The 24,986-nt window shown below is 45.9% G+C and overlaps 7 protein-coding genes across 7 annotated transcripts; 5 read left to right on the top strand and 2 right to left on the bottom strand.

The window, feature by feature from the left end:
* Positions 1 to 487: 487 nt before the first annotated feature.
* N7487_008529 (RTA1 domain-containing protein) lies at positions 488 to 1,446 on the bottom strand (the record flags this gene model as incomplete). The annotated part of the gene is made up of 2 exons (XM_056876259.1): positions 488 to 1,197; positions 1,260 to 1,446. 2 exons carry the CDS (start codon positions 1,444 to 1,446, stop codon positions 488 to 490), a joined length of 897 nt encoding a protein of 298 aa, XP_056728447.1.
* Positions 1,447 to 3,332: 1,886 nt separating this feature from the next.
* Positions 3,333 to 4,834, top strand: rhgB (putative extracellular rhamnogalacturonase; the record flags this gene model as incomplete). Its single annotated transcript, XM_056876260.1, has 4 exons — positions 3,333 to 3,959; positions 4,010 to 4,048; positions 4,102 to 4,303; positions 4,359 to 4,834. 4 exons carry the CDS (start codon positions 3,333 to 3,335, stop codon positions 4,832 to 4,834), a joined length of 1,344 nt encoding a protein of 447 aa, XP_056728448.1.
* Positions 4,835 to 7,231: 2,397 nt separating this feature from the next.
* On the bottom strand, positions 7,232 to 8,653 carry N7487_008531 (flavin-containing monooxygenase; the record flags this gene model as incomplete). Its single annotated transcript, XM_056876261.1, has 1 exon — positions 7,232 to 8,653. One exon carries the CDS (start codon positions 8,651 to 8,653, stop codon positions 7,232 to 7,234), a length of 1,422 nt encoding a protein of 473 aa, XP_056728449.1.
* Positions 8,654 to 9,845: 1,192 nt separating this feature from the next.
* On the top strand, positions 9,846 to 11,656 carry N7487_008532 (cytochrome P450; the record flags this gene model as incomplete). Its single annotated transcript, XM_056876262.1, has 6 exons — positions 9,846 to 9,908; positions 9,968 to 10,142; positions 10,186 to 11,045; positions 11,102 to 11,212; positions 11,269 to 11,435; positions 11,485 to 11,656. The coding sequence occupies 6 exons, from the start codon at positions 9,846 to 9,848 to the stop codon at positions 11,654 to 11,656; spliced, it is 1,548 nt and encodes a 515-aa protein (XP_056728450.1).
* Positions 11,657 to 12,372: 716 nt separating this feature from the next.
* On the top strand, positions 12,373 to 20,120 carry fma-PKS (polyketide synthase fmaB; the record flags this gene model as incomplete). Its single annotated transcript, XM_056876263.1, has 12 exons — positions 12,373 to 12,781; positions 12,816 to 13,034; positions 13,215 to 13,525; positions 13,577 to 13,660; positions 13,709 to 13,832; positions 13,890 to 14,507; positions 14,562 to 17,836; positions 17,887 to 18,171; positions 18,222 to 18,296; positions 18,342 to 18,679; positions 18,741 to 19,209; positions 19,260 to 20,120. 12 exons carry the CDS (start codon positions 12,373 to 12,375, stop codon positions 20,118 to 20,120), a joined length of 7,068 nt encoding a protein of 2,355 aa, XP_056728451.1.
* A 1,334-nt stretch (positions 20,121 to 21,454) lies between these two features.
* Positions 21,455 to 22,443, top strand: fma-AT (acetyltransferase fmaC; the record flags this gene model as incomplete). Its single annotated transcript, XM_056876264.1, has 2 exons — positions 21,455 to 21,574; positions 21,637 to 22,443. 2 exons carry the CDS (start codon positions 21,455 to 21,457, stop codon positions 22,441 to 22,443), a joined length of 927 nt encoding a protein of 308 aa, XP_056728452.1.
* A 1,168-nt stretch (positions 22,444 to 23,611) lies between these two features.
* Positions 23,612 to 24,942, top strand: N7487_008535 (ABC transporter; the record flags this gene model as incomplete). Its single annotated transcript, XM_056876265.1, has 5 exons — positions 23,612 to 23,662; positions 23,707 to 23,767; positions 23,830 to 23,914; positions 23,967 to 24,588; positions 24,916 to 24,942. The coding sequence occupies 5 exons, from the start codon at positions 23,612 to 23,614 to the stop codon at positions 24,940 to 24,942; spliced, it is 846 nt and encodes a 281-aa protein (XP_056728453.1).
* Between the last annotated feature and the right edge of the window lie 44 nt (positions 24,943 to 24,986).

A 24,986-nucleotide genomic window follows, 5' to 3' on the forward strand; every position in this document is an offset into this window, starting at 1 on the left:
GAAAGGATGAACAGCGTTGAAAGCGAAATAGAATGAGCGAGTGCGAGAGAAAGATAGGATTTCGTTTGAGAGAATTTCGAACGTAGGAATCAAAGAGAGAAAGTAAAATTAAGAAGAGTGTTGTTGGGTGCTGTCGAGAGAGTTGTCGAGAGAGAATAGAAGAGGGAATAGAAGAGAGAATAGAAGAGGGAATAGAAGAGAGAATAGAAGAGAGAATGAAGATGACTCTTAAAGGGCTTAGTACATAAGAAAGATACCATGAACATCTTGTGCTTGAACCTCAGAACCTCAAAGCTTATTCTTTATGTTCTTTACCTAATGTGCACAGGTATCTCGTTGATATACCATCACTGTTACATATTGCCTAAGATATCAGCAAATATCAGCAAATATGAAAAATTTCTGTTCTGAAGATAAGGAAAGAAAACAAAACAAAAAGAAATAGGAAAGCTCAATATACACATCCATCATTACTCAAGTATAATCACTAGGCAAGCCACTGGGCCATCTCAGGCTCATTTAAAGGTACATCAGAATGCCTATCTCCCGTACCAGTCTTGGTCAGGCGATGAGCCTTCTTAATAAGCCGACCCGGATGATAGATGATCAATACCAACATGGTAAAAAACATCAAAAATGCATCAAACACATAGATATAGGCCTCCTTCGTATTGACATCGGTTTTTTGACCGGCTCCAAATTGAATAGTCCGTACCAGGTTGCGAACTATCAATGCAAAGCAAGAAATGTAGATTGCCCACATGTATCGCTGCCAGGGTAGATCGGGATTCTGATTGAGAAAGGCCGTAGGCGTTTGTAAGAGACGTCGATGGAATTTGGCCGCTATCAGAATGAAAAAGGCAAAGACAACCAAGGAGAAGATCAAGCCAGCCAAAACGACCTTTTTGCCAATGCTCATCACCTTCTCGTCTCCTGTCACTTGGACACCCGCACCCCCCAATTGTGTACAGAAGCAGAGCACATCGTTCATAACGAAGACAAAGGTAAGCCATTTGGGGCGCATGCTTGAAAGATGTTCGGCGCCAAAGGAGCGGATAATGCGGCCGAGGACCATATAGACGGTGGCTGCCACAAGGGGTGGTGCGCATAGAATGAGCATCTCCTGCAAGGCCCATGACTTGATCTCGAATCGAGACTCGTGTGACCATGCTCGGCCGTAGTACCCGAATGTCTCGCCTGGTTTCGTTCATCATCAGCCCTAATGTTTTTCCTCTTGTGGATGGGAAGTATTATCATACAAATTCCTCCTAGTACCAATGGAATAAAATAGGTAGCACGGAAGGGGAACATCAACACGATATGGACAAGGGTTGAAACCGCAAAGATGCCCATAAATGCATACCCAGCCGTGGCAGATGGCGTGTAGGGATAGAACTCTACCCAAGGATCAGTGCCATTTTGACCGGGGTGAAAAATGATATCCATGTTAACAATGTGAATAAGAGTGCAGTGTGTTCATTTGAAGAAAAAAGTTGAGATTTAGGGACTTATAAAGATCTAATCTGTTGCACCTCTAGGGCTATTCCTAGATTCCCAATCGGGGAATTTCTGAACGAATACGCCCTGATGTGGGGCATGTCCCCGGTCCACTTTGGATTATGCTTCTTTGGCCCTATTAAGCTTGTCTGTTCGGCATATTTTTAGAAATACCACTATCGCTTTGGCGAGAGAGAGAGAAAAAAAACCAGCGACTGATCTATGGGTGCTCTAATAATCTATAGTAAATCCGTGGATATCTTGAAACAAACCCTACTTATAGTCCCGAAACGAGTGGATTGCAAAACGGGACCGTGGAGTACATATGTAGTCTAATATTGCACTTGTCTCTTGCCACACTGTAGTTCATTGCTCTATTTGAATTTAGAAGTGATCTTCACAAATTTAGGACTGGGAGTCGAAGAGGGAAATTTAATTATGACATCGGGAGTACGGTCAAATTTCCTGACTAGGACCAGATCATTCTGATGATCACCATCACTTCCTTGTATAAAAAGTAGCTGCCTAGAAGTGTAGCCTGTTGTATTTGGCTGCTTTGGATGAGTGGAAATATGATATCAATAAAGGTCTTTCATTAATCGTCATCATTCTTCTACCCTCATTCAAGCCCCCCGGCGTTTAGTGTACAAATCAGATGGACAAGACAACAATGGAAGTGGAACCATAAAAGAAAGAAATCTTGAGAAATCAAAGTGTCCTCGGAAAATTCTTCGGACAAAGAGCTATCTCTGTGAAAAGGTTCCCGAAAATCAATCTCCAAGGAGATGAGAACAGCCCTAACCCCTTCCAAAAGGGAAGGCTTACCCAGCAACGATACCGCTTTCTTAATTTGCTATATCATGGATATTTAACCAGCAGAATCAGACACTTTTGCTCTGGCGGTGAGCTGGGTGGGGCTATAAGGGGTTAAGAACTAGTGTCTACTGACTGTACTCCGTAGGCTCTAGCTCCTATGAATGAAGACTACTCCGTACTACTTGCCACATTCATACTTTATCTGTGACACTCAACGATTGATAGGCTGGTCAACCTAGACATAATTGCTAACGATCAACTGCGCTATTACAGTCTTGCCCTGGGCAAGAACATGGAGATGCTCCGCCGGAGACGTGCGGAACCATCGGGACCATCGACCCCGTCTCTATTTATACACCATAGTACGGAGTACATGGTATGATACACCGTCAACGGGGCATTGTGTGGAACATCAACATGATCAACCGGAGAGGAGAGACTACCTAAGGATCTAGGTACTCTGCGGCGCTTATAAACAAGACCGCTAAGCTTTATGGTTGAAGTCTTTAGCCGATGTCGTCTATATATACACATTCTTGACATAGCAATTCCTGAAGTTCAGAAGTCCACACTCTGTGGAATTAGGGGCTGCTTACTCTGTATAGTCACAAAAATTAAGGGATGAAAATTCGATCGATGCTAAACCGAAAGTGGAAATAGTGTTTTGGAATTGCCGTTAGCGCTAACACTTAATCAAGACTATACGTTTCAGATCACTTAACGCGAAACGCTCTACGGAGTACTGGGCCCTTCTAACTCTTCATTCACCTCGAAAGCCTCCACCCAAGCTTCAACCAGGGCTCTCTATACGCTCCCGCAAATCCTCACTATATACCAACCCCATGGCGGCTTGGCTCAGGTTTCAGAAGAACAGCCCAATACCATAAGGCTGGGACATTGTCTACACTCAGGGGGTTGTATATATATAGTTAGAATCCGATGTGAATTTGCATTTCCCCCAACCCTTCCTTTCATTTTTTTCTTTTCATTCCTTTATTTTATAATTCATTCGTTTCAATATGTACTTTTCTTCAGCGATCGCAATCGGCCTGGCGCCATTGCTCGCAAACGCCTACCTCAGCGGTTCCGTCGGCCCAACAACCACTGTCGCCTCTAAATCTGCCAACAAAATTTGCAATGTACTGGACTACGGCGCTGTAGCAGACAAATCGACCGATATCGGCGCAGCCATCACCTCCGCCTGGGCAGACTGCAGGAACGGTGGTGTGGTCTACATCCCGTCTGGCGACTACGCCTTCGAGTCCTGGGTGACTCTGTCAGGTGGACAGAGCTGTGCTATCCAATTAGACGGTATCCTCTATCGGACTGGTACCGATGATGGAAACATGATCATGGTCAAGCATACCAAAGACTTTGAACTGTTTAGTTCTACCTCTAAGGGTGCCGTGCAGGGGTATGGCTATGAATACCACAAGAAGGGATCAAGCAGTGGAGCGCGAATTCTGAGACTGTATGATGTGACCGACTTTTCGGTTCACGATATTGCTCTTGTTGATGCGCCTGCTTTCCATTTCTCCTTGGATACTTGTGTGAATGGTGAGGTTTATAACCTTGCTATTCGTGGCGGTGACAAGGGTGGATTGGATGGACTTGATGTTTGGTCGACTAATATTTGGATTCACGATGTCAGTTGCTTGTTCTGCTGTTATGGAGAGTAGTTGCTAACACCAAATAGGTCGAGGTCACCAACAAGGATGAGTGTGTTACTGTCAAGGTATATGGCTTTGAAGAACCCCAGAAAACAGAGTATGGCTAACAATAAGACAGAGTCCCGCCAAGAACATCCTCGTCGAGAATATCTACTGCAACTGGAGTGGTGGTTGTGCCATGGGATCACTCGGCACCGACGTCGAGATCAGTGACATCACCTACCGCAACGTCTACACCTGGAAGTCAAACCAGATGTACATGGTCAAGAGCAACGGCGGCAGCGGTAATGTCGAGAACCTCATCCTCGAGAATTTCATCGGTAAGCACTACACCATTCATCACCTATCTCCCTAGCACATCCACTAACCGACCAGGCCACGGCAATGCCTACTCCCTCGACATCGACAGCGCCTGGAGCAGCATGAAAAAGGTATCCGGCGATGGTGTCCAACTCAACAATGTCACAATCAGAAACTGGAAAGGAACCGAAGCAAACGGCGCCCAGCGCGGCCCCATCAAAGTGAAGTGTGCGGATGGCGCACCCTGCACAGACGTCACCATCGAGGATTTCGCCATGTGGACTGAGTCTGGCTCTTACCAGTGGTACAACTGTGAGAGTGCATATGGCTCCGGTGCGTGCCTGAGGGATGGTGATAAGCACACTGCGTATACGACCACTCAGACTGTCAAGTCTGCTCCTTCTGGATACTCCGCTCCAACTATGGCTTCTGATCTGGCGACGGCGTTTGGTACAGTGTCGCAGATTCCTATTCCTGCTATCCCGACTTCTTTCTACCCTGGTGCAACCCCTGTTAGCGCGTTGGCTGGTGCTAAGGCCACTTCGTCTTAGGTTACAGTGGGATCTGAGCTGCTTGTGTATAATGTAGTATGCTTGGGATTAGGTCTTAGATTTTCTGATCAGCTGCTATATAGAAATATACGCCCGTAAACCACCTCAAACCATCTCCTCTACATAATAATCTATGAGTAGGAGTGTCCAGGGGCTCAATTTGACTCTGTAAAGGGGGTAAGGGGTGAACGGTCTCGTATGCCAGGCTTTATCCGGTACATACGACATGGCTCTGGTTCTGTATGGTTAGTAAATTGGTCTCAAATATTCACCACCCAATTTTCGTTTGTTTACTGAACGATGTTATTACTATGGCTGAAAGCGATTGGGAACCTATATCGATCGAGCTGATCGACGAGACTGTGATGGGCTTGAAGTATTAGAGACCGGAGAACGATTTGACTATTAGGCAAGTGGAGGCGGCCGACGCGGTGACAGCGCTGTTAGGGCACCCGACCATCCTCCTTAGACTGCGACATCGCCCATGGACGGGCGGGTGGGCAGTGCCCACGGGCCTTATGTAAGCGGGCGATGGGCACTATCAATACGCCCATGGACGGGCCCTACCCTTAGGGCCCATTGTCCATGGACACCGTGGGCGCCCGTGGGCCTTTTTAGTAAGCAAAATTAGCGCAACACGTGATTTTAATTGACAGATTTCAAAATATTTCAACTAAATTTATATTTTTTATATATTTACAATCATAATTCCGGATTTTTAATAAGATATATATAAATATATATACTATAATTTACTATATATCTAATTTTTATATATATTTAAGACAACTTTATATAATGGTGGGCATCGTGGGCATGCCCGCCGTGGGCATGCCCGTGGGCCTTGGGCGTTATGGACGGGCACTCGAAAATCCAAATAGCCCAAGGCCCACCGTGGACGGGCGATGGGCACCTCCTAGGTGCCCATGGACGGGCGATGTCGCAGTCTAATCCTCCTAGTATACCCATGTTTTTATGGGATTCTTCTATATTAGACTCGCTAGTGGCATTCCTAGCTAATAGAGAGCAACTGAGAACGGTGAAAGATCCGTTATATCGACTATGACCGTGTAAGTGAATAGACTAAGGAACGGAGGGTAATGAGTTACTTACTATATCGGATAGGACGAGTGATTTCCGGGTAACCGATGGGCGAGCCAGCCCTCTATATACTCCAAATAAACCACTCCCCTATACGTATCGCATTGCAGTATGATAGAGATATCGCTCTCTTCCTCGAAGCAAATAGGACACTTCTCACCCTCTAGACTAGACCCTTAGTAGAATTTGTAGAGCTAAATAGAGTGAACTCTACCGTATTCATTACCGATAGATAGGACGGCCGGGTCATTAGGTGAAACGTCTGAGGGGACCTTATTCGTCGTAAGTATATAAAATGTGACATCCCGACCAGGAGGCTGAGATGAATCTATCCTTATAGGTGTAGAAAACTTAAGATGGTCGATCTTATCAATATCCTATATCAAAGTATAGAGAGCTTCTACCTCGAGAGGTCTTTATAACCTTTCTTACGAGCCACTGAATCTCGCTATGGATGGTGAGAAGCCACGGTATAAAGATATCTGCGCCTAGGTCTAGTTACGCACGGCTGCGTCGAACCACCGCTGTTTAACATCGCTCTGCTGACGGCTTCGATGCCAATTCTTATAGAGGAAAAGGAAGACAATGCTATTCAGTTCAGAGTCGAGTGTTAAAAGGTCGAACGGGCTCCGCGCAAGGTTATTTGACGTTTACCGACCCTCTTTCAGGGTCTCTTTCTTTATAACGAGCTTACAAGTATCTCCTTTTCTTTTGGTACTGCCGTGATATGTCTTTTCTTCCTAGAGAGGTCCTATCTGGCAGATATATAAGGGGCCCCAAAGCCACTAGGGGTGTGACATTCTGGACTGGAACGAATATAGGAGAAAAGAGAAACGTTCTAGCCGTTCAGAGAATCTTGATGTGTAATGGTGGTATAGAAGTTGAAAAGCATGCCGGTTTGAAGGTTTAGTTGAGCCTTTATAGTAATCGCATACTCGCTTGATTATATGTAGGGTCATAGTAGACGTGTAGGGTTAAGAATACCCCTGGTAGAGACTGCTTTGGATCGATGCTATGTGGAATAAGATGGGCAAGATTGAGGAAATTGCCGCGTGTGATATCTTCCTGTTGCTTTTATCACTATCTGATATCTAATATGTCTAAAAAATCCGAAATAGTTCTTGCTCTAAGCAATTTGGTCTATGAGATAGAAGCCACCCCCAATAACCACCAACCATAACAATGAAGAAAAGGCTCTATCCTGAGCTTCCAAGAGATGATAAAGTCTGACCAAGAATCTAGACCTATACTCTGTCTCATTGGCTGAAGTCATTGCTGTCCTTAAATCGAACCCATTCAATGCTGGTGCCTGACACATTTCCAATTCATCGATATAAGCTGGTAGTCCCGCGATCCTGTGAAAGTTAGCGCTGTTGACTTATATATAGGAGTGTAATTCTTGTACCATGCTGGCTCATCACAGGTTTCATTATTCCCTCGAGTCTCCCAAGATTTGGCGCTGGGGTAAAGGGTCTGATACCAAGGGTTGGCAACTTTTTCCCTCCAAGCAGTCTCCGCTTCCTTCGTAGCTTCACAGGATGTTTTAGAGAGTGATCGCAGGCTGATCAACGTGTTTGATAACCAGTCTACTTGGGCTTGGATAACTGCGGGTGCATTCACTCTTACGGTGGCAGACTGAGGACCATAGAGATAAAAGAGATTCGGGAATCCATGCGTTGCCAACCCCAGATGAGAGCGCACACCTTGACTCCACGCCGACTTGAGTGTAATGCTGTTCTTGCCCTGGATATTTATCCGCGTTAGGGTGTTGGTCCGAGCCTCGAAGCCTGTTGCCCAGATTATATAGTCGAAGGCTCGGTGGGCCCTGGCATCCTGAATCCCGTTTTCGGTGATCTCCACTATTGGCATTGTGCTAACATCGACCAGCTCGACATTATCCTGATTGAAAACTTCGTAATAGCCGGATTGTAGACACGGCCTTTTTATCCCAATAGGATACGTTGGCTTTAGAGGAATGAGTAAATCCTTCAATCTTGGATCGTCGATTCTTTCTCTCATCCTCTCAGCCCAAAAGCTATACATGTCGGAATTTGCCTTGAGGTCGTATAATGAATCCTCAAAAGTGGAGAGCAAAAAAGACCAGTTACCCTCCTTCAAAAGTCGCGAGTAAAGGGTATGGCGTTCGTTATCCGGTACATCCATAGTTCGTTCGGACCGAAAAGAAAATGGAAATGCAGAATGATATGTGCTGGATGCTTCTACAAGCTTCTTTGCATATTTCTTATCTGTCCATGCCGTTTTATCCGTGTTTTCATCTTTGGGAAGCCCAACCACAGGGGACCGTTGGTATACGGTCAGATGTTGAACTTGTGAGGCAAGTTCCTGGATAACCTGAGTGGCAGAGGCACCAGTTCCAATCACTGCTACCCTTGCATTCTTCCAGTCAATGGGCTTATCTGGCCATTCGGCCGTATGGCACATTTTTCCCTGGAAGCGATCCAGCCCAGGGAGGTTGGGGAGAGACGAGAAAGACGCAAACCCTACCGCACATACTAGCCATCTAGTTAGCAGCACTCGTCCATCAGACAGAAAGACATGCCACTGGTGAGACGACGAATCCCAACTAGCCGCATTGACTGAAGTTGAGAATGTATAATGTTGGCTGATCTTCCATTGACTGTCGACATATTCAAAGTAGGCCAGAATTTCGGACTGCTCAGGAAACGATTCACTCCAGGTCCACCCATCAATGAGCATTTCGTCAAAGAATTGATAGTATGGCTGCGGGCTGTCTGCCCGAGCCCCTGGGTAGCGGTTTGTATACCAAACCCCTCCAAGGCTAGGTGACTTTTCGATTCCATGGACTCGAAACCCTTGTTGGCGTAGCCTGAAAATGTAAGAATGACTTCGCAGATACTGCCGAATTGGCACGAATAAGTAATAAATACTGACTTGTGTAATGCCCAAATGCCAGAAAATCCCCCTCCTACAACAATGACATCGTATTTCGAACTCATATTCGCAGGACAGCCGCCTGGCAAATACAACTGGCGCGCAAGATTAGGTAGTCCCTAATTTGTCTTTGAGTGCCCGAGGTGTGCTACCTCGGTATGACATACCTAGGTACCCTAAGTAGGATATGAGATAGGATGCAGACTTCTTTTCAGTACCAATGAATTTGTCATCAGCTGCAATATCCATGGATATAGTTACACAAATGGGCGCCCTTACGGGGTTATGGAAAACAAGAGTAGCATTTGGATTCTCTTAGTCAACTTTATGACCAATTGGTGTTAGGGCGCAGGTAGTCGTGTTTACGTTTTTTAATTGGTACATAAAATTTTGATAAAACGTTCTGCTGCGCTCTGGAATTTGAGTGTAATGAGATCGGCACTGTGGAGCTCTTTTAGTCTGCAGGATTATATCGCAGATCGTGCTTGAGATCGGCACTGTGGAGCTCTTTTAGTCTGCACGATTATATCGCAGATCGTGCTTGAGATCGGTGGGAATCCCCTCCATGCAAGAAGTAAGGACTGAAAATTACGAAGGTCTTTCGCCAGCAGCATTGCAATCAAATCTAATAATCGCGGTGAATAGAAAGAGAAAAAGTTAGATAATAGAATGAGCTATCAATATACCAATCTACTTTAGGGACCATGTCGAGAGTGACGTGTCTATTGGCTCGATCCATCTTAGAAGATATGCGGTAACTAGCTAGTTAGGTTAGTTAGTTAATAACTAGAAAGACCACATATGAGTTTAGTACAGCTGCATGGTGAGCAAATCATGGCTTAGTGGTAGTAGATAGTAGTATCAGCTGGTGAACCACATGACGTACTAAACCGAATGATGCTATAGGCATAGATCAAGTCAAAAAAATGAGGTTTCCCTCCTTGAGATTTCTTTTTTTTTACATTGCTTATTCCTTGACATACCGAAATCCTGAACCATGATAGAATTACTCTGGGAGTGGATGCTCCAACACTCAACAATAACGAGGCTATCAGTCCTGGTATTCCTTTTTGCCCTTGATACAATGCTTGAGTTTGTCAACTGATATTTTTAATCAAGATCATCATTGTCCTCTATCTCTACGTGGTAATCACGGTGGTGTACCGGTTATGTTTTCACCCTCTTCGCAAGTTTCCTGGACCAAAGCTTGCGGCTGCGACGTTTTTATATGAGCTGCGCTTCAACTATGACGGAACATTTATTTGGAAGCTTGAACGTCTTCACAATCAATATGGTGAGTTTCTCACCTCTTTCAGCGTTCCAGCTAATAATGAAAGGTCCAATTGTCCGCATTACACCAAATGAGTTGCATATCAAAGATGCTTCATTCTATGATGAAATTTATGCCGGTAGTGGACGTATTCGCAATAAAGATGAGCGTTTTGTCAAGACATTCTCAGCACCTCATGCAATGGTGTCCATCACAGATCATGCCTATCATCGCGTGCGTCGTGGCCTGTTGGGAGAATTCTTCTCACAGAGATCTGTGATAAAGATGGAGCCTATTATCAATGGCGCTATTGAAAAGCTCTCTCAGCGGCTTCATGAGGCATGCCAGACAGGAGCAGTAATCAACATGGACGCTGCGTTTGCTGCCATGACAGCCGATGTGATCACGCGCCATGCCTGGGGTCAAAGTGGTAATTATCTAGACCATGGAAACTTTAACAAACAGTGGAAAGATGCCGTGGCGGGGACTATGGCCAGCCGTGTCTTGTTCCGTCATTTCCCTTACATGTTGCATATCCTCATGGCTGTTCCGTTACCTATTCTTCTGAAGCTGGACCCGGGAGTGGCAGATATTCTTAAGATCGAGGGCCTAGTTCGTCGACTCTCGGTAGAGAATGTCAACCGTGGTATAGTCGAGAAACAGGAGGGAAAAACTATCTTTGATGCCCTTAATAACGTTAGCGTGCCTCCGGAACAGCGAACCGCGAAACATCTAATTGACGAAGGACATATCCTCCTGCTAGCCGGAACAGAAACGACTGCCAAGGCTCTCAGTACATGCCTCTGTTATTTACTGTTGGCCGAGAATAAGAATGTTCTTCTCGCCTTACAATCAGAGCTCCGACAAGCTTTTCCTAACGTTTCGACCTGGCCAAAATGGACAGAAGCCCAGAAGCTTCCATACCTTGTATGTTGATCCCTCTTTCATCCCTGTGATATACTAAAAATTACTTGTCTTTACAGACCGCGGTCATTAATGAGTGTCTTCGCCTGTCTCATGGACTGAGCACTCGCCTACCCCGGACTGCACCAAAGGAGTCTTTACAATATAAACAGTGGCATATTCCAGCAGCAGTGAGTTTTGCCATGACTCAAACGAATTGATTATATCCCTGACGATAATCCGTTAGACCCCCGTGAGCCAGACCGCATACTTTGTTCATATGGACCCATCTATATTCCCAGATCCTGAAAGGTTTGAACCTGAACGCTGGATAAGAGCTTCAAAAGAAGGCCTCCATTTAGAAAGATACATTGTCTCTTTCTCCAAGGGAAGTCGGCAGTGCCTTGGCATCAAGTATGTATGATAGCTTGAATCTGACGAATTGGTTGCTGACGACACCTAGCATGGCCTATGCCGAGATATTCCTCGCCCTTACTCATATCATGCGTAATTTTGAATTTCAACTACATGATACTTCGGTTGATGACGTTCGTCTCTTTCGCGATCGTTTCTTTGGCGCGGCGCAGGACGGTTCAGTAGGGGTGCGTGTCCTTGTGAACGAGGTGAAGTACTGAAGAGCCTTCGCGGCTGTCTATCAATAACGGCATTGCCCAAAATGTCAAAAATGATTTGAATCTGGAGGTGGAACTTGATTACCAATCTGTCGTTACGGATAATGCATCTAAATGAATAGTTATTTAACTGTGTGGTTATACACTTGCCTTTGGTTGTGGACGCATAGCGATGAAATAAATTAGACTACGGAATATGATAGAGAAGAATAATCCCTAATGCATGAAATCTTCTTCACCGACAAATACACTTTAAGCACATCGATGTGTCTGATATTAAATTTCAGGTAGCACGAGTAAACTGCAGTATGTGGCTGTCCAGGTAGATACATCCAACTAATATCAGACGCAAGGATGCGTGATGCACATTTGGCAATTGTAAGTTCTCAGCTGCGTACATTTGGAATATAACTGAAAATTAATTTAATCGGTAAACAACGAAGCCAGATATTACGTCCGCGTATTTGTTCACCGACGTGAATATCTCATTCGAACGCAAGGTTTCGCAAGCCACATCCATATATCTCAGCTTAAAAAATGGCGAACGATGGCATTAATGCACCTTTACATAAGGTGAGAGAAAGCGAGCGAAGAACAAAAAAAAGCAATATCATAGCTAGGTAATATATAACATCTTAGTTAACATAAGAATTCAACCTTTAAACTATAAACTTTTAAGATTGCAACCACAAAACAATACCACACTGAAAATTACCGACATGGGAGATGCACCAATTCAGCCGCAAACTCCAGCAATTGCTGTTGTTGGGATGGCATGCCGACTTCCTGGCAGCAACAATTCAATACATGCTTTCTGGAACTTCCTAAAGCAGGCTCGCCAGGCTTCTAATACGGTTCCAGAATCTCGCTTTAACGTTGGAGCGCATGCCGATGGCTCAGGAAAACCTAAGACTATGACATCTGTCCCTGGTATGTTTCTGGAGGATATTGACATTGGAGCCTTTGATGCAGGATTCTTCAATATTTCGCCAGCAGAGGCTATGGCTATGGATCCACAGCAACGTCAACTCTTGGAAGTGGCCTACGAGTGTCTCGAAAATTCGGGCATTTCAGTGGACGCGATTTTTGGACGGGAGATGGGTTGCTTCGTAGGATCATTTGTCGGAGGTGCGGACGAGAATCCATCTGTACAAACAACTAGGCGAGAAGAGAAAATTGACCAATATGCTAGACTACGCTGATATGATGGCGCGCGACCCTGAGGAGCGACCAACAACAGCAGCAACAGGGATTGGCAGGGCGATCTTGAGTAATCGGATCAGTCACTTTTTCAATCTCAAAGGGCCCAGCATGACGATTGATACGGGATGCTCGGGCAGTCTTGTGGCAGTCGATTTAGCTTGTCGATACCTCGAAGCAGGTGATATTGAATCTGCATTTGTCGCTGGGGTGAATTTGAATATGAGGAAAGTTGCCCAAATATTGAATCTTATTTTCAATTGCTAACATGATACCGTACAGTCCGGAATTCTTCATGGATGGTAGGCGTCGCGTGACATCCTAGCAATAGCTTCACTGACAGTATCTTGTTAAATTATAGAAGGTTCCATGGGAGCCACTATGACACAATCCGGACGATGTCATTCATTTGATGTCAGAGCAGATGGCTACGCCAAATCAGAAGGTGTCAATTGTGTCATGCTCAAAAATCTTGATTCTGCTATCCGGGACGGTGATCCTATTCGTGCTGTCATCCGCGGCTGGGCCACCAATAGCGATGGTTATACCCCTGGAATCACCCATCCTAGTGTGGATGCACAGGTAGCATGCATCAAAAGAGCATATGCTAAAGCTGGCATTGAAGACTACAGTCAAACTGGATATCTTGAATGCCACGGTACAGGAACCCCGGTAAATGCTCAGCAGTACGGGAACTGAACGCCAATATTAACATCTGTGTAGATTGGTGATGCCGTTGAGACCACTGCTATAGCAAATGTGTTTGCTCAATCACGGGATGACAGTCGACCATTGATAATTGGCTCAGTTCGTCTAACAATATCTTGACTGAAAACAAATCGCTGATTTCCACAGGTGAAAAGCAATATTGGCCACTCTGAAGCAGCATCTGGACTCTCGGGGTTGATTAAATCCGTCATGGCCATTGAAAATGGTGTAATTCCTGGAACACCATCCTTTATCACGCCAAATCCAAACAGTACGTATGATGAAAATGAAATGTTCAGATATCCACATGCTGATCATGTGTTACCAGTAAATTTCCAGGCTTTGCGTCTCCACGTCAGTCAAACATCTATCCCATGGCCATTGAACACCATTCGTCGAGCCAGCATTAACTCCTTTGGATATGGTGGAACAAACTGCCACTTAATTGTAGAAGATGCCCGCTTGCATCTTGGTGTCGAGCAGAATGAGACTTACAATTCATCATTGTGCTCCAGCACCAGTCTTTCCCTTGACGAGGATGATCCTAGGGATGTTGTATACCCTAGGCCATACATCATTGTTCTATCTGCTGTGGATGATGATTCATTGACAATCAATTGCAAAAAATTGTTGAGGCACCTTGCTGACTTGCACGTGCATCTCAAGCTGCCTGATCTCAGCTATACACTTGCAACTCGTCGGAGTCATCATTCAAAACGCGCATTTGCCGTATCTAACTCACTGAATTTACATGCTCGTGATTTTATGCGGGGACAGAAACAGTTTGAGAACCCACGCATTGGATTCATCTTCACTGGACAGGGAAGTCAATGGCCGCAAATGGGGAAGGACCTTGTTCGAACCTTTCCTAGGGCACTTGAAATCATCAGTGAAATGGACGCGGTCTTACAAGGACTTCCAGACGCACCAACATGGTCTCTTCTTGGTATTTTCATCCGAATATAGCTTATGAAATGGCATAAATACTGATTCAACACAGACATGCTCGTCGAGCCACATGATGCAAGCCGCATTCGCCAACCTGAAATTTCACAACCGCTAGTGACTGCAATCCAGCTGACTCTAGTGGCACTTCTAGAGGACTGGAACATCTTTCCTGACAATGTTATTGGGCATTCGTCAGGGGAAATAGCAGCTGCGTATGCCGCAGGATACATCAGCAAAGAAGACGCAATCATCAATGCGTTTTATCGTGGGCACGCGGCCAAAGTGGCATCTGATTCGAACCTCTCTGTAGGAATGATGGCGGTTGGGCTTGGCAAAGACGAGATCCGGCCCCATTTGGAGGATCTGGCTGACTCGGTTTACGTGGCATGCGTGAATAGTCCACGTAGTATCACTCTCTCCGGTGTTAAAACAAGCCTGGAAATGCTGCGTGACCGTTTATCATCAGTTGGAATTTTTGTGCGAATTCTGCAGGTTGATCTTGCATATCATTCGCCATTTATGAAGACTATTGGGGATCGGTACGAACATTCGCTCGGGCAAAACTTGCCAGTAGTAGGCGAGCAGCCATCAAATACCAGACATACGTCAATGTTCTCCACGGTAACTGGCGAAGTCATCAAGAACAATCCAGACTCTCAGTACTGGCGAAAAAATATGTGCTCGCCTGTTCAATTTTGGCAAGGGCTAGCCGCGATGCTGTCCGACTCTGAACCTGATCTTCTCGTTGAAATAGGTCCGAGCAACACATTGGCTGGGCCAGTGAGGCAGACAAATGACAATTTAGCCAATTCCTCCAAGGTGGAGTACTTCTCCGCACTCAAAAGAGGTGAAGACCCCATTGGTGCGTTGTTTGATCTTTGTGGCCAGCTGTATCTACGTGGTTGTCCAATCAAGCTCGAAAGGGTTAATCGGGGGTATGAACAAACAAACACCCCACCTGCTATTGTGGATCTGCCAAATTACGGCTGGAATCACTCTTTTTCATACTGGAATGAGAATGAGTCGAGTAAAGACTGGCGCTTCCGACGATATCTACCACATGATCTGCTTGGGAGCAAAATTCTTGGCACAACCTGGCATACGCCATCGTGGAAGAACACACTGCGATTGAGGAGTCTACCTTGGCTGGAAGACCATAAAATCGGCTCAGACGTCATATTTCCCGCTGCTGGTTATATTTCCATGGCGATAGAAGCCCTATACCAAGCAACCTGCGCTGTAAACGAGCAGCATGCCGGTTTTTCTATTTCGCAACTTCACTTTAGCTTGCGAAACGTCGAGTTCAAAAGGGCCATGATTCTGGACCACACATCTGATACGAGACTAGTTCTCACGTTGGAATCGCAGAAAGGAATCAATTCCTGGCGATTGTTTCGAATTTCGTCATTCGACGGCAAGCAGTGGACGGAACATTGCACCGGTCTGATACGTACAAGTGAAGAGGATAGCCTGGTTCAAAAAGATTTGGTAATGCCAAAAATGATCCATGCCACTCCAGCGCAGGTGTGGTATCGTAAATTTGCAGACATCGGCTACGGCTATGGACCGTCTTTTGAGAAAATGCTGCTGGTCGAGGCCCGAGTAGGCGCTGCCCAAAACCGCTGTGTTATTTCAATGCAAGCGCCTGCAGCAGCTCAATCCCCATCCTTTTATCCTATTCACCCCACCTGCCTTGATGCCTGTTTACAGAGTGTTTTCCCCTCGTTGTGGCAAGGAGATCATACAGCGATTTCAACCCTTCTACTGCCTGCAAGGATTGATTCTCTCGTCATTCACCCGCAACCAAATAGCATCAATTCTAATGTGGCATCCGCAAAATCCACGTATTCAGGCCGTGGAAGGTTGCAGGATAGAACTAGTTGGTCTTCCGACTGCTCCCTTAACAGAGAAGAAGATGGGAAGTGCGTCCTCCGCATCAATGGGCTTCGATTCAGCTCCGTTGATCTAGGTTCGGTGCAGCCAGCAGCTCAATTTTGGTATCGCTCAGTGTGGTGTCCAGATATCACTAAATGGTCTTTCATGCCACAAAAGCATTGGATACCACGCCCAAACACTGTGAATGAGTTGATTAACTGGGTAGTCCATAAACATGGCGAGGTGTCAATCATTGAGCTGAACTGGGATAGTGATGACGCTTCAAGTCTCTGGCTTGACAGGGCCGATCATCCAATGAGAGATCTTACCAAGAAATACCGTCTGTTGCTGTCAGATCATGAAAGTCTGGTCAAATCCCAGAATCTATTCCCTAACCACGCGTCTTCAATGCAAATGATACTGGACCGGGATGATCCCCTCTCGGGGCCGGAATGGCCTAAAATGCAGCTTGTAATTCTGAAGTCATCAGATTGCTCAGTCCATGACTCTTCAATGGGAAGACTGCTCGGGCAAATTTCAGAAATCATGTCAACTGATGGTATGCTCGTTATTGTCGCCCAAAGTCTGGGTTCTGATTCACATTCCAACGATGCCAGAAGCGATTCAAGCGTCTTCATGGAGCATGAAGATCGAAGCAAGTCATATGTCCCGTTCAGCCATCTTCTATCGCTAGATTTACCTTCCTCTGCCAAGCATGTTCAACTTTATTCACGGGCATCACCAGCCCCGTCATGTCCTCCCCAGCCGGTCGCCCTGTATTCCTTCCAGAAGACTAGCCCAATATCCAAAGGCTTGCGAGAGAGTTTGACACAAAACAATATCAGTCTCAGTGAGGTAAGCATTCATGGTCCAGAGACGGTGGAAATCGGCATAGGACTCGTGGTAGATGAGATATATGCACCATTACTGTGCAATATCTCAAGCCAACAATGGGAATCTCTGAAGACACTCTTCGAGCGAGAAACGCCCGTTCTCTGGGTCACTCAAGGAGCTCAACATCAAGTGACAAATCCTGATTCAAGTCTCATATACGGATACCTTCGCTCGCTTCGGGCTGAAGGGAATGCGTCGTCGCGCTTTGTGATTTTGGACGTGGAAAACGGTGATTCCCCTGGATCAAGAACCGCTATCACGACTCTGCTCTCTGAGATGTCTTCTTCTCCTGACCGGTTTGATCACGAATGGGAATTCTGTGAGCGAAGTGGCATCATCCATGTCAATCGAATATATCAAGATCGAAAGCTGAATAATTTGGACGATATTGAGCCAGCCCAAACATCGATTGCCAGCTGCGACGAAAAAGTTGCTCTTCACGCCACCCACCTTGGATCTTTAGAAGCTCTCCAATGGACACAGGAAGATACCGAGGACAGTATATTGGCACCCGGGGATGTTGAGGTCAAAATCGACGTCGCTGGACTGAATTTTAAGGTGGGAGTTGGAACCCTCCTCGCTAATTTGAAACCCGCTAATAAATTTAGGATGTCGCCCTTGCTATGGGTATCGTGCACGGTGATGAGTATCGACTGGGTCATGAGGGGTCTGGCCGTATTCAACGTGTGGGGTCGCAAACTGCTGGATATCAAGTCGGTGACCGGGTCGCAGTTTTTTCAATTGGCAGTTTTGCAAACCGGATCCAGGTTTCGACTGAGCTGATTCACCATATCCCAGATAACATGTCGTTCGAGGATGCTGCGACCCTACCTCTAGTGTACTCGACGGCTCTTTATTCTCTGCTGGATGTTGCCAACCTACAGGCCAATCAGGTATGAGCATTTTGACAGCTGCATACGCCACCTTGACTGACATTTCACAGTCTGTTCTGATACATTCCGCCACTGGAGGTCTGGGGATCGCCTGTATCCAGATTGCCCAATATATTGGGGCGAAGGTTAGTGACAAAAACCATGACTGTTAATTATACTGACCTTCAAAGGTATACGCCACGGCTGGAACACAAGAGAAGAGGGAACTGCTGTGCAAAGAGTATTCAATCCCCGAAAGTCAGGTATTCTCTTCACGCGATACAAGATTCGTTGCTGGGATTCGCGGTGCCACTCAGGGAGGAGGTGTTGATGTCATTGTCAATACTTTGACAGGGGACCTTCTGCACGAGAGTTGGATGCTCTGTGCAGATGGTGGTATATTTGTCGAGCTTGGCAAGAAAGACATCATTGAGCGGAACTCGCTGTCCATGGAGCCATTTGACCGCAATTGCTCTTTCCGTGCTGTCGATCTGTCTCACAAGCAAATTACAGATACTATGAAAAAGGGGTACGTTGAATGCGCATTCGCTTGATATTAGGCACTAACGGTGAGGTAGCCTTCTGACTAGAATATTTGACATGATCAAATGCGGAAATATTGGCCCAATTCGACCACAAACCACCTTTGCATTGAACGATATTCAGTCAGCATTTGCTCACATGCGTAGTGCACGACATATCGGCAAAATCCTTATTTTAGCAAAGGATGATGCAGATACCTCAGTTCCCGTTCACTCTTCCAGGAGACCAATTTCGATTCCGGGTGACCGGACTTACCTTATTGTGGGCGGACTTCGGGGGTTGTGTGGCAGTCTTGCAATTTGCCTCGCCCAGCGCGGAGCAAAACACATCACTATTATTTCTCGCTCTGGGTGCAATGATGAACGATCCAAGGCTATTATAGCTGACTGTGAAAATCTGGGCTGCCGCATCGTGGACGCAGTTGGTGATGTCACCTCTTTGCAGCATGTCAAGAATGTGTTTCAAAAAGCAGATCCACCCATCCGAGGGGTGATTCATGGTGCCATGGTTCTGCGCGTGAGTTTCCTACTCCCTTTCCGGTGATAGCATATAACTAAGATCTTCAGGACAAACCAATTGAAACAATGAGTGCTGTCGACTTTCATCAAACTATTTCCAGCAAGGTCAAAGGTGCATGGAATATTCATCATGCAGCAGCCGAGCAGGACAAGTCTCAATCCCTGGAGTTCTTTACTATGCTTTCCAGTATCTCTGGGGTAGTGGGGCAAAAGGGGCAGGCTAACTACGCCGCTGCAAATGTATTCCTTGATTCATTTGCAGCCTATCGATGCTCTCTCGGTCTCCCTGCTCATTCACTCGATCTTGGTGTGGTCGATGCTATCGGCGTCGCAGCAGAGAAAGGTGGCATGGAACGATATTTCAACCTTGAGCACTGGCCCCGAATCAAGGAAAGCAAGCTTCACGAGATTCTATGCATTTCGATAGACGAGCAAAAGAAGGCAAGGTATAGCCAGCTGATCACTGGGCTGCCTAGCGGTATCTCGCAGCTTCCTATCCTATCACAGGATGCCCGTTTCTCTATTCTTTGTGCCGAGGATAGCCAGACCGAAGGTCATCAGCCAGTATCCCCCAGCAAGGACACCTCATCCAAAGAGTTATACGAATTCCGGCTCCTAGTGAAAGCTATGAAGGCTAAGTCACAGCTAGTTGAAAAGGCGGTCACTCTCTGCGGTCTGCAGTTGAGTTGGCTTTTGTATCTCAAGAATCAAGTCATCGACGCCAACAAATCGTTGGCAGCATATGGTTTAGATTCATTGATAGCAATCGAGTTTCGCAATTGGTTGAAGAAGGAGCTTGCGGTTGAGATGTCGACATTTGAAGTCATCGGGGCCTCGTGTTTGCATGCGTTGGCTGAAAAGATGGTATCCAAGGTGGAAGCTGGAGTGCCTGTTGTCGAAGTTGTGTGACGAAGAAGCCCAGGTACAAATAGGCATGACCATGGGAAAGGTAGAGAGATACATAAAGAACGCCCTACAATACCGGTTGATTCCATTGTTTGAATTATTTGCACTATTTAGCTGTGTTTGTCTACGAAGATGTATAGGGGCCCCGGGGTCAAACCCCCTTTGGGGGAGATCTTATGCCTGAATGCCTTAATTCAGAACGGCGGAATAACTAATCAAAATACCTGAATTACTACCTAACCATTACATGTGCCTTAGTAATCTACCCTGATTCTGATGGCTTGCGCAAGTTCAAAAAAATGTAGCGTTTGACTTCCATACAAATGGAGCTATCTCCATATTTCCTGGAGGTTGCAAGTCCAAAAAAACGGAAGCTTTTGACCTCCATACAAATTCAGGAATCTCCAAAAGTGAACTTCCAAATCTGCCAAAAATATGGAGATGTCTGATTTGTATGGAGGTCAAAAGTTTCATCTAGTCAGGTTGATGTATTAACGATTTACAGTACATTGTATTAGAGCGGTGTATAAAGCGGTACTAATTCAGGTATTCAGGCATCGGCCACCCCCCCGGTTTTGACCCCGGGCCCCCATAACTATGTCTTCGTAGTTTGTCAGACCATTTTTCGGCGGGGCCCTTCTTTTCCCGCTAAGCCCTAAAAGGTGCAATCTGATCGGCAAAGCCCTGCAGCCAACTATGTTGCACAAAGTACATACCTGAGTACCTACTGTAGGTAGGATCAATTATGGATCAGTTATGCACAGGTGGGTCTCATTCTTCAGCTTCACTTTTTTCTTTTCAATATAACGTACGTACTCCGTACACCTTCGCTCAACTCTGTTGTACTTTACTTCTACTGTCGAATCCTTTTCATATCCGACAATATATAGTATACATAGGGGTTCCTCCCTATATAATACACCCCTTCCTATAAATTGCCAGAATCAGGTTCAATAAAATGCAGCTTTCTCCCGCACAGTCCATTGACTGTGGTATTTGTGGATTCTTCAATCTATCGAGCCATTATCAATCATCATCGTTCCATGTAATCTACATGTGATACATACCCTATCATACGTGTATGTAAGGGCTCCAAAACCGATAGCCTCAACAAGCATGCAATGAGAGACAATAATACACCTTGATCCATCGTAATGACGGTGCACTTGAGGGGCGTATTATAAAGTACAACCTATTGAATTTATGCATTTTTACTCTCTTCGGCTATGCCCCAAAACTCTGAGGGGTCTCCTCCGGCCTATAAAGGGCTTTGACTCTCAGCCACGGTGTACTCCGTAGAAAGCCTCAAACTACAAACTAGCTTCATTTCAATCATCATGCCAAACTACGAAAAGGTTGAATTTCAAACCTTGGATGGGCTCACTCTACGAGGTCGTCTGTTCCGTGCAGAAGGTGCAGGAGGCAATCGGACGGCGGCCGTTGTCATAACTCCGCCTGTAAGTGTTATTGAGAGATTGCACCTGAAAAGAAGCAAGACGTTTGTGCTCACCCGTATTAGTATGTTATCGTGCAAGATGTCATGGTCTCCGATATTGCTGTGTACTTCTCACAGCAGGGGATCACAGCCCTGACCTATGACACGCGTAGCTTCGGAGAAAGTGACGGCCAACCACGCTGTGAGCTGGATTTGTCTAAACAGGTCGATGACTATAGCGATGCTTTTACCTTCCTGGCTTCGCTACCCTCTGTTGATCCCTCCAAGATTGGATTTTGGGGGATTTCATTCTGTGCCACGGTGGCTTTAAATGCAGCCGCACTGGATAGGCGTTCCCGATTTGTGATCAGTGTTGGTCCCATAGTTAAGGCCTCCGATGAAAATCCATACCCGATCGACAAAGTTCATCGAGTATTGACTAAAGCACTTCGGGACCGAGAGTCTCAGCTCCGAGGCAACACTCCATTTTATGTCGAGTCAACATGCGAAGATGGATCAAACCCCACGGGTTTCGGGCCCGAACTAGGCATCGAAGCCTATGAACTGGTACAAAGAATTGCCGCCAGTGGCATTGCGCCAAACTTTTCAACACAGCTTACGCTACAGAGTTTTGCAAAGATACTGCGTTGGCATCCGATGCAAGATATTAAGTGGTTGGGGGAAACACCGATGATGTTGATGATACCTGGAGATGACACCGTTAGTCTCCCGGAAGAGCAAATGCGACTTTTTGATATGATCACAGGTCCGAAGAGAGTGGAGGTGGCCGCTGGCAAGAGTCATTTCAACGTGCTCGCTAGTGAAGGTTTCGAAGGACTTATGGATATGCAGGTGGAGTTCATCAAGCAGACACTGGGTTTGAGTAGTTAACCATGCCTGCCTTGAATTATCTTCCCAGGGGGGGGAGGTTTGTTTCCAAGATTTAGAATAATATTGTGGTACAATTAAAGTGAAACTATTTCGGGTTTGCAATTTTTATCTGAGATTTCAATGTTGTCGAGCCCATTATTTAGTAGCAGCATTTTCAAAACACAAGCTAAAAATTGAGTTCCATAGAATTTTCAGCTCCAATTACACTGCCTAGGCCATTGAAGCAAACATACACACCCAAGTACGACAGTCTTGCCATAAAAATTACCTTGGAATGCTTAACCAAATACGGATTCATATCCAGGTGATATCGCAGTCCACTTCCTTGCATATTCAGCTCTTCGTGCGCGACACACAAAGCCTCGCATCGTCACTATAAGCTTTGCATCAAAATGGGACGCCATCATCCCTTGCGTTAAAATAACTATTTTTCGATCGTTGATCAAGATGTCTAGGTTTTCCTTCCCGCTCCTTTTTTTTACTTCAAGACCTGTTCGGCATTAAGTGAGCCAGTGTCAATGCTACATTCCTGTCAAACTCCGGTGAAGTTGATCTGTGTATATTTATCCCCTCCACGGCTCAACTTCACATTTGTAAAAAGACAATGTCGTCAAATTCGTCATGTCTTGTGACAAATCAAGGAGGCGCTTTACCATTAACAGCAACCTGTCTCGAGGGGTTTTACTGCCCTAATAACAGCTTGGAAAATCCACCAGAGATATGCCCTCCCACTCCCCAATGCCGCTTGACGCGGCTTCAAGAATATCACAACATCTGCGACCATGCCCAGGGCACTTATGAACCGATTGTCTGCCAACCTGGCTTCTACTGTCCATCAGGGGGAAACGCCAGATCCCATGTCCTAAGGGGCACTTCTGTCCATTGGGAACTGTTGAACCGTTCAAGTGCTTCGGGCTTTCCTCATGCGCAGAGGGCAGTGAAAGGGAGATTCCCCTAGCTGGCCTACTTTGTAGCATATTATTGGATATTTTTCTTGTCATTGTCGTTTCTTGGCCATTTCCCTTCGCTTGGATACGACAGTTATCGCGTGGAAAGCTCAGGCGAGGAGCAGGAGGAAATGACTCGGAAAGTGGTGTTATCTCTGCGGGACGACGGGAGATATCATTTTCTGAAAGCAAATATCATGTGAGCCAATTCTTCACTTCAGATGGCTCCCATGGTACCGCTGCTGGCATCGAGGTGGAATTCAGTGGCATCAGTATGCGTCCAACCAGGTCAGGTATCGAGACTTTATGCCTTCAGAATGGAGTAATACGCGCGGGTTCCTTCGTGGGTGTGATGGGTCCGTCAGGGTCAGGGAAGTGTATGTTGCTTTTGACGAAGATCTGATCATGTGCATCACGACTGACTGACATATCCTTACAGCAACTTTGGTCAAGGTACTCACCGGAAGGGCCCAACCCACAACTGGATCGGTTCTCATCAATGGTGACACTTGTCGAGCAGCAGAGTACCTATATCACATGATAAATGGGCAAAATAAAGGACTGACTCAAGAATAGACTACGCGATTTGCTGGCGCTCGTCCCTCAAGATGATATAATCCTTCCGGATCTGACGGTCCAGGAGAACATTCTCTATTCATCAAGGGTTCGAATCGGAAGTTCACGGAAAGATAGTGAGATTGAACAATACGTCGACCATCTTATAATTAGTCTGGGACTGAATAAGGTGCGGAATCGACTCATTGGAGAAGTGGGCAAAAGAGGTCTTTCCGGCGGCGAACGAAAACGCGTCAATATCGCTCTCGAGCTGGCTGCAGTGCCCGGCATTATTGTCCTCGATGAACCTACATCTGGTTTGGACGCGATGACTGCCCTTTCGGTAATTGAGCTTCTCAAGTCCTTGACAAAACAGGGCGTGATTGTGATTTGCGTAATTCACCAGCCACGACTCGAGATCTTTGCAGCACTGGATGACCTTCTGCTATTGAATCATGGACGGCAGGTCTATTTTGGTTCGGCTGCGGCTGCTAAACAATGTTTCCAGGATGCAGGATATACGTTTCCACTCAACTCCAATCCCACTGATACGATGATGGATATCATGTCATGTCATGACAATCTTCATCTCACCGACTATCCAAGGAACAAACCTGCGCTCCCGAAACAGAATTTGCGCATAGTACTTCAATCCGTCAAGAAAATTCGTGCACCGTGGTATTGTCAGGTGTTATTGGCATTCATGCGAGGCACAAAGCAACAAACAAGACAATATCCCAGCTTTGTGCTTGAAATTCTAACCGGCGCTGGCTGTGGCATTCTCATAGGACTATCCAATTATGAATTCAAAGGTCACCTGTTTCAGGGGTTATTTCACCTTCCTTTCCAGCTCTTATCGAGTCCAGTAAGCTACCGGCTTCTCACGGAGCAAGGGATGCTACTTTGCCTGACCATAGGTATCATGTCTCCCTACCAACTGACTGCCATATTCACTGACTCATGTGCTTAGGATGTGCGGCCGGTCCAGCCGGCGTGAAAACCTTTGGCGAAGAAAGTGAGTATGATATATCACTTGTCATA

The sequence above is a fragment of the Penicillium crustosum genome, assembly GCF_028827405.1.
Source record: "Penicillium crustosum strain IBT 35664 chromosome Unknown utg000003l_segment0_segment0, whole genome shotgun sequence".
Classification (NCBI taxonomy): Eukaryota; Fungi; Ascomycota; class Eurotiomycetes; order Eurotiales; family Aspergillaceae; genus Penicillium; species Penicillium crustosum.